The sequence below is a fragment of the Chelonoidis abingdonii genome, chromosome 1 (assembly GCF_003597395.2).
Source record: "Chelonoidis abingdonii isolate Lonesome George chromosome 1, CheloAbing_2.0, whole genome shotgun sequence".
Classification (NCBI taxonomy): Eukaryota; Metazoa; Chordata; order Testudines; family Testudinidae; genus Chelonoidis; species Chelonoidis abingdonii.
The window spans coordinates 166533933-166542235 of NC_133769.1; the positions used below are offsets into that span (position 1 = coordinate 166533933).

General features: G+C 45.5%; 1 protein-coding gene across 1 annotated transcript in view; it reads left to right on the forward strand.

The window, feature by feature from the left end:
• The first annotated feature begins 5572 nt into the window (after window positions 1–5572).
• Window positions 5573–8303, forward strand: part of ADGRG7 (adhesion G protein-coupled receptor G7) — a 57346-nt gene continuing 54615 nt past the window's right edge. Inside the window, exon 1 of the mRNA XM_075061953.1 lies at window positions 5573–5684. Coding sequence (XP_074918054.1) covers window positions 5573–5684 — 112 coding nt within the window. The remainder of the gene's footprint in view (window positions 5685–8303) is intronic.

Genomic DNA, 8303 nt, shown 5'->3' on the forward strand with positions numbered 1-8303 from the left:
ATTTTAATCCTATCCTCCAAGCACTTGCAACCCGCCCACTTGGTATCATTACGAAAAACGTACAGAGTGTACTGTTAGTGCCATTATCTAAATCATGGATTAAAATATGGAACAGAACCAGACCCAGAACTGATCCCTGCAGGACCCCACTCATTATGTCCTTACAGGATGACTGTGAACCACAGATAACTACTCTCTGGGAACAGTTTTCCAACCAGTTTTGCACCCACCTTAGTATCTCCATCTAGGTTGGATTTCCCTGATTTGTTTATGAGAAGGTCATGCGAGACAGTATCAAAAGCTTTACTAAAGTCAAGATATACCACGTCTACCGTTTCCGCCCTATCCACAAGGCTTGTTACCCTGTCAAAGAAAGCTATCAGGTTGGTTTGACACAATTTGTTTTTGACAAATCCATGCAGACAGTTACTTATCACCTTAATATCATCTAGATGTTTGCAAATTGATTGCTTAATTATTTGCTTCGTTATCTTTCTGGGTACAGAAGTTAAGCTGACTGGTCTGTAACTCCCTGTAATGTTCTTATTTCCCTTTTTATAGATGGGCACTATATTTTCCTTTTCCAGTCTTCTGGAATCTCTCCAGTCTCCCATGACTTTTCATAAATAATCACTAATGGCTCAGATGGCTCTTCAGTCAGCTCCTTGAGTTTTCTAAGATGCATTTCATCAGGCCCTGCTGACTTGAAGACATCTAACTTGTCTAAGTAATTTTTAACTTGAACTTTCCCTATTTTAGCCTCTTCTGATTTACCTCATATTCACTACATGAGATGTCCAAACACCACCAACCTTCTTGGTGAAAACCAAAACAAAGAAGTCGTTAAGCACCTCTGCCATTTCCACATTTTCTGTTGTTATTTCTCTCCCCATCCACCCCCATTGAGTAACAGGCCTACCCTGTCTTTGGTCTTCCTCTTGCTTCTAATGTATTTGTAGAATGTTTGCTTGTTACTCTTTGTCTCTAGCTGGTTTGATCTTGTTTTGCATTTTGTTAAATCTGCTGTGAAAGTGTTCTTAAATCAAACGTGCTGGGTCATCATCTGAGACAGCTGTAACATGAAATATATGCAGAATGGGGGTAAAACAGAGCAGGAGACATACAATTCTCTCCCCAGGGAGTACAGTCACAAATTTAATTGATGCATTATTTTTTAATGAGCATCATCAGCATGGAAGCATGTCCTCTGGAATGGTGGCAGAAGAATGAAGGGATATACGAATGTTTAGCAAATCTGGCATGTAAATACCTTGCAAAGCCGGCTACAAAAGTGCCATGAGAACCCTGTTCTCACTTTCAGATGACATTATAAATAAGAAGCAGGCAGCAGTATCTCCCATCAATGTAAACAAACTTGTTTCTTAGCCCAGAGACTTGGTGTTGGACCATTTAACCTTTACATAATTCTTACTGAATGCTCTAATCTGGTAGAGCTGTCCACTCTAGGGGTTTACCCCACACCGTGTGGGTTCTCAGACCCTCTGACAGGAAGGACGGAAGTACTTGGAGGGAGAAGGGGGAGGGGTTCCACAAAAGGCCAAAAAATATGAACATTAAAAATGGAACCAGGTGGCGAATGCTGAAATTTAAATACTGTTACTGAAGCTGCTGCATCCAGATTATGATGGACCAACCACTTTTTGAGACCATTTATAGGTCTGGGGAAGGGGTAACCCATTGGTCCCTGGGAAAATCCCCTTGAATGAGCTGCCTTTCCCCAATTCCTGGCCTCCTGAGGTAAGACAATGGGAGCTGCTCCACATTCTGAGGGGCTGCTTCTTCCTGCCTCAGTGCATGGAGCAGGCAGAGTTCCCTCTACAGCTTCTTCACTCCAACTAGTCCAGGCAGCTCAGGGACCTGGGGGGCGGGGGCGGAGAGAGAGAGAGAGAATGTGTGTATGTGTGTGCATGTGAGAGACAGCATGCAGAAACTCCTTCCTGCCATCCACGTGCTTAGGGGAGAGGTGAAAGATTTCCTGCTGCACCCACTCAACCTCATGCCGGGAACTGAGAGAGTAGCCAAGGAAGAAGCAGGAGCCCAGTGCTGATGGAGCTGCATCAGCAGCTGGGGAGAGGTACGTTTGGGGCATGGGGTGTCTGTGAGGGCGTCTCTGACAGGGTTTGGGGGTGGGTGGGAGAAGAGCAAGATGAAATCAGTGTGTGTGGATGGAATACAGCAATTAATTGGGGCAACATTATTTGATGTGTATGGGGTGAATGAATTCCTATTTGGGGGTGGCAAAATTAATTGGTGGTGTTTGGCGGGGACATTGATTGGGTGAGGAAGAATGAGGGCTTGTCTACACCATGCAGCTTTTAGCAACAAGGCTGTGTCGACACAGTCTTGTTGCTAAATGTCAGCATGTGTAAACGCTCTTTGTTGGCACTTTTGCCGACAAAATACTTCCAACCCCGGGAGTGGCATTAGCTTTGTTGGCAGGAGAGCACTCTTGCCAACAAAGCCACGTTCACACTGCCACTTGCATCAGCAAAACTTGCATCAGCGGGGGAGCTTTTTTAAGTACCCGTGAAAGACAAAAGTTTTGTTGACAACTTCGCAGTGTGGATGTACTCAGAGAATGGAGAAGAGGAGAGACAGGAAATCTCTTTTCTTCCCTCATCCCCTTCCACCTAATATCCACTTGCCACTCTCTCCTAGTCCACTTCTTGCCTCCATTTCCAGACTCTAACCATTTTTTCTACCCAGACCATTTTCCTTTCTTTCTTCTCCCCCTTTTGTTATATGACAGAAAAGATGTAAAAGGGGCAGCAGGAGTAGACAGCACACCCTACCTTCATCCAGGGGAGAGGAGCCAGGACTCTTCACAGCACCTACCATACTTACCCAAAGTTTAGTTGTGATACTTGTTGATGATGTGATGTAACCTAGCTGGACCAAGTGAGAGTGCATGATGGGCCCCATTGGACTGGTTAAGGACTGAGTCAATGGAGGGTTGCAGAGAAGGACATGCCAACCGAGGGTACTGCAAGAGGCCCTGTTGGACTGTTAGAAGACTGAGCCCAGGAAAGGCTGCTGGACACTGAGGACATTTTGGATTTATAGTCCAGAAGGGGTGGGTTTGTTTTGCGCACAGACTGCATGTGACTAGGCTGAAGGGCTGAGTCACCGAAAACCCACCTGATGAGGGCAGCAGCCAACAGGGGGCACCATGAGCAGAGGAAATTGAGAAAACTGCAGGCATGCATTCACTTGACTAGGGGGCGCTCGTGAGAGGTAAATTCACCCAATTACAGTATCAGACTTGGAACTGCATTTATTTTTGTACACATTTTAAGTTATTTTACAGATACAATTAAAAATAAGCAAACTTTATCTGCACAGTGCCTAAAATTGTGTTCAGCTAATTTTGTTTTTTAAATTGTCACTGCTAAGGTGAGAACAAACTAAATTTATATTCTAGAAGGATACTCTTATTTGATTGTATTTGCCACTTTAAATAATGAATGACAAAGCATAATATGGTAATAAAAGCAATAATGATGATGGCTGGCCAGAGCAGGTTAGACATTTTAGAACTCACTACTCAAATAATTAAATTTAAGCATAAGAGAGAAATAAAATTCTGAAATGCAGAGACCAGTTAAAAAATTTAAAATAACAGTACTGTAATCCTTTATGAACTTTGAAAGAATAAAATTACAGAGAATATATGTACACTGTCCATTTCGACAGGAAGTACCAAGAAGAACAACAAGAAGAGGAAGAATATAAAGGCTAGTCTACACTGGCAACGCTTTAATGTGCCTTGTGTGGTCGCAGCGCACAGCACTCTAAAAAAAGCACCGCCATGAGGGGTGTAACTACCTGCCCTGGGAGTGCGGCTCCCAGCACTGGTGCACTGTCTACACTGGTGTTTTACAGCGCTGAAATTTGCTGAGCGAGAAAATTGCAGCACTGTAAATTGCCAGTGTAGGAAAGCCCTTAGTGTGTGTGTGAGAGAGATAGTATGTGTGTATTTGTTGAAGGCAATGTGTGTGGGAGACTGCATGTGTGGGAGAATGTGTGCACCTGAGTGCATCAGCATGCTGTCTTTTTAAGCCAAGCAAACAGGAGCCTGAAAGCTTGCTCAATACAGCAGCAACTGCAGCTCCCGCTCCTGACCCAGAGGCAACAGCCCAGACAGGCTCCTTGTGTCCTCCCCACTCCACCCCAGTTCAGCAGAAACCAGGTACACCCCGACATCAGTAGATCCAGAGGCAGACTCCCGGTCCACAAGCAGTGTTGCCAGCATGCTCCATGGTGGGGGGAAGGGCAGAAGCAGTGTGGCTGCAGAGGGCTATGGAGCAGTGCAGCAGAGGAGCAGTATCTTCCCTCCTGCTGCAAACTTCATTTGAATGTGGTATGAAACTGAAGGTGCACCCTCCACCCTCCCTAAATGGCACCCCTCTTTCCTTGTCCTTTTCTGTTTATCCAGCCTCCCCTTCCTTTCCCCTGCCTGTAATGCAGGGAGTCCATATGACTTAATGCCAGGAAAACAGCAGAAAAGTGAGATGCTGCATCAGATGGAGAATGCTCAAAAGATTTGCTTATATGACCTGATTTTGGTTGCAGGGGTGTTGTAGCCATGTCGGTCCCAGGATATTAGAGAGACAAGGTGGCTGAGGTAACCAACTTCTATTGGTGAGAGAGACAAGCTTTCTAGCTTACACGGAGCTCTTTTTGGAAAAGGTACTCAGGTTGTCACAGCTAACTACAAGGTGGAACAAGTATCAGAGGGGTAGCCGTGTTAGCCTGCATCCACAAAAACAAGGGATTGAAGAAAGTGGTTTTTTACCCACAAAAACTTGTGCATAAATAAATTTGTTACTCTTTAAGGTGCCGCTGGACTCCTCCTTGTTAAGGTGGAACAGATTGTTTAGCATAAGTAGTTAACAGATATTCTAAGGGACTATTCAAGGTAAAGTGGCCTGTTAACATCCCTGCAGTCACAGGACAAAAAAAAGGTGAGGCTTAGTGGGTTACAGATTGTTGTAATAAGCCATAAATGAACTCACATAGAAAAATGATAAAAGATAATCATACCATATCACCCCTGGGTGAACACTTTTCACAAAGCAATATCTGACCTCTCAGTCCTCATCCTCAAAGGAAACTTACACATATTCAGAAGACGAGCCTTGAAACTTAACTCATTACTTTGTAGGACACTCGAAATAATGCTTTAAATAAAGACACTAAATTTCTGCGGTGCTGTTGTAGCCGTGTAGGTCCCAGGATATTAGAAAGACAAGCTGGGTGAGGTAAAATCTTTATTGGACCCACTTCTGTTGGGAAGAGAGACAAGCTTTCGAGCTTTTCAAAGAGCTCTGTATGCTCAAAAGCTTGTCTCTCTCACCAACAGAAGTTGTTCCAATAAATATTACCTCACCCACCTTATCTCTGGTTTTACATGTCAAAACTTCCTTAAAATGGGACTGAGAAGGTTAAATTTTTAAACTTGAAAGTGAGAAAAAGTTAATAGTTTATCCATCACAAGGAAGTGAATTGATAGTATTATTTTATAGCTGGGCATGCTTAGTGCATACGCAAGATGCCTTCATTCCGCTGGAACAGGAGAGCATTGATTGTGATTATTTTTGGGATAGTGACTGCAGTGCTTTGGATATTATGCATTTGGCAGCTTGTCCTCAGGTTTAAAACAGGTAATAAAAATATCTTTCTGCTTCATCCAGTTTACAAAAGGATATTATTAATACTGACTGAGTTCTTAGTGCCTTCAGCTTCTTGAACAGGAATGTCTCCTCTTGTCATTGTTGTTGGTCCCAGGATATTAGAGACACAAAGTGGATGAGATAATACTTTTTCTTGCTAGGATGACCATATGTCCTGCTTTGGACAGGACAGTCTCTTTTTTTTAAGACCTGTCTTAGTGGCCCCAACTTTTTTAGCAAAAGTGGGTATTTGTCCTGTTTGCTCTTGCCAACTGATCAAATGCCAACTTTTGTCAAAGTGGGGTGCGGTACAGAGTAATCGGTGGGGTATGAGCAGCGATGCCAGCTCCTTGTAGAGGGGGGGTGGATCCCTCGGGTGAGTGGCTTGAGCCAGCTCCGTGCAGGGCGGGGGGGGGGGGAGGTGTTACGTGCATATTGAAGTATTTTCTCTTTGGGTATTTGGGTGGCCCATTCCATGATGCGATATACTCAGGAGCACTGGGATAGGGGGGCCAAGGGGCCCTGTCCCTCCCACTTTTGAAAGTGGATGGGCCTGGCCCATCCACTTTTCACCACTGGCCCAGGCCCTCTGCTCCTCTTCTTACCCCTGAGGCCCGACCCCCTGGCCAGGCCAGAAACTGGAGCCCATATTGGTACGAGTGGCCTGGGGAGCTGCAGACCCTCCACCTGCCCGGGGTGAGGGGCCCAGGAGCAATCCTGGGCAGATGGAGGGTCCGTGGTTCCCCACAGCTGCCTGAATGGCTCTTACCCTGGCCTGGCTGTGGCTCTTTGGCCCCACCCCCAAGCCGTGTTGGCAGCCAGAGCTGCACAGGTAGCTGTGGGGAGCCACAGACCCTGGCTTTTGTATGCAGAAAAACAGTTGTGGCACTAATGGGCAATGGAGTTTTATAGCATGTTAGGAGGGCCTCAGAAAGACAAAGATTGAGAACTCCTGTTTTATTGGACCAGCTTCTGTTAGTGAGAGAGAGAAGCTTACACAGAGCTCTTCTTTAGGTCTGGGAAATGTACTCACAGTGTCACAGCTAAACACATGGTGGAACAGATTGTTTAGTGTAAGTAGTTAACACATTTTTAAGGGACCATTCAAAGTGAAAAGGCTTGTTAACACTTCTCCAGTCACGGGGTGCAGTGGTGAAAGGAGGAAAAAAAAAAGCTGGGGCGGTGTTAAGTGGGTTATAGATTGTTGTATAAAGCCATAAATCCAGTGTTTCTTTTCAGTTCATGATTTTGTGAATTTAAGCTCCAAGGCTCATCTTTTGAAGGTGTGCAGATTGCATCTGAGGATGGAAGAGTCAGATATAGAGTGATCACTTTATGAACTATTCATCTCCTGGTGATACTGTGTTTTTTGTCTATCATTTTTTCTCTGTTAGTTCATTTGAGAGCAGACTAATTGTCTGGTTTCACCCACATAGTTGTTACTGGGGCATTTAGTGCACTGGACAAGGAATACCACATGTTGTGATAGGCATGCGTAGAACCCATGGATCTTGAAAGGTGTGCTATTGGGGGGGTTGATCATAGTAGCAGTGGAGATGTGCCTGTAGGTTTTGCATCTCTTGTTCTGGCAGGGCCTGGTGCTTCTCTGAGTTGGTGTGTCTTGGTGGGGGGGAACTTGCTTCTGTGATGAGTGGAGCCCTGTGTGGATACAAAATTTATATCCATGGATGCAGATATCCACAGATATAAAGCAGATATCTGTGGAGCTGCAGGACTCTACGAGGAACCGCAGCGGTGCAAGCAGCATCATGTTGGGCTACCGCTTGCAGGAGCCAGCACTCAGCCGGGCCAGCTCCTCCAGTGTGGCTGTGGCTGTACCAACCCCATCCCTCCCCACTGAGGTGGGCACCAGGCTCACCAGCAGCTGTCCCTCGTCGTGCTGGTGTGTGCAAGTGGCTCCCATGCTCCCAGATGGGAGTCCTTTCCACACAGCAGTCTGCATTTCCTGTATCCACACAGGGCTCTAGTGTGACTTGGCAAAGTTGTGGCAGTTGTTTGAGGACCATGAGAGGGGTTTCAGGACAGATTTATTTCAGGATATGGTCCCCGTCAAGTAATTGTTTAGTGATATCCCCTATGGCAGTGGTTCTCAAACTTTTGTATTGGTGACCCCTTTCACACAGCAAGTCTCTGAGTGTGACCCCTTCCTTGTAAATTAAAAGCACTTTTTAATATATTTAACACCATTATAAATGCTGGAGGCAAAGGAGGGGTTTGGGGTGGAGGCTGACAGCTCGCGACCCCCATGTAATAGCCTCGCCATTCCCTGAGGGGTCCAAACCCCCTGTTTGAAAACCCAGGCCCTTGGGTTCTTGTGGCAGGTGACACCCAGAGATGCCTGGTCAGAAGGGGTGTTACTTCCGTATTGAGGTAGCAGCGTTAGTCTGGATCTGTAAAAGCAGCAAAGAATCCTCTTGCACCTTATAGAATAACAGACTTTTTGGAGCATGAGCTTTCGTGGGTGAATACCCCCTTCGTCAGATGCATGTAGTGGAAATTTCCAGGGGCAGGTATATATAAGCAAGCAAGCTAGAGATAACAAGGTTAGTTCAATCAGGGAGGATGAGGCCCTGTTCTAGCAGTTGAGGT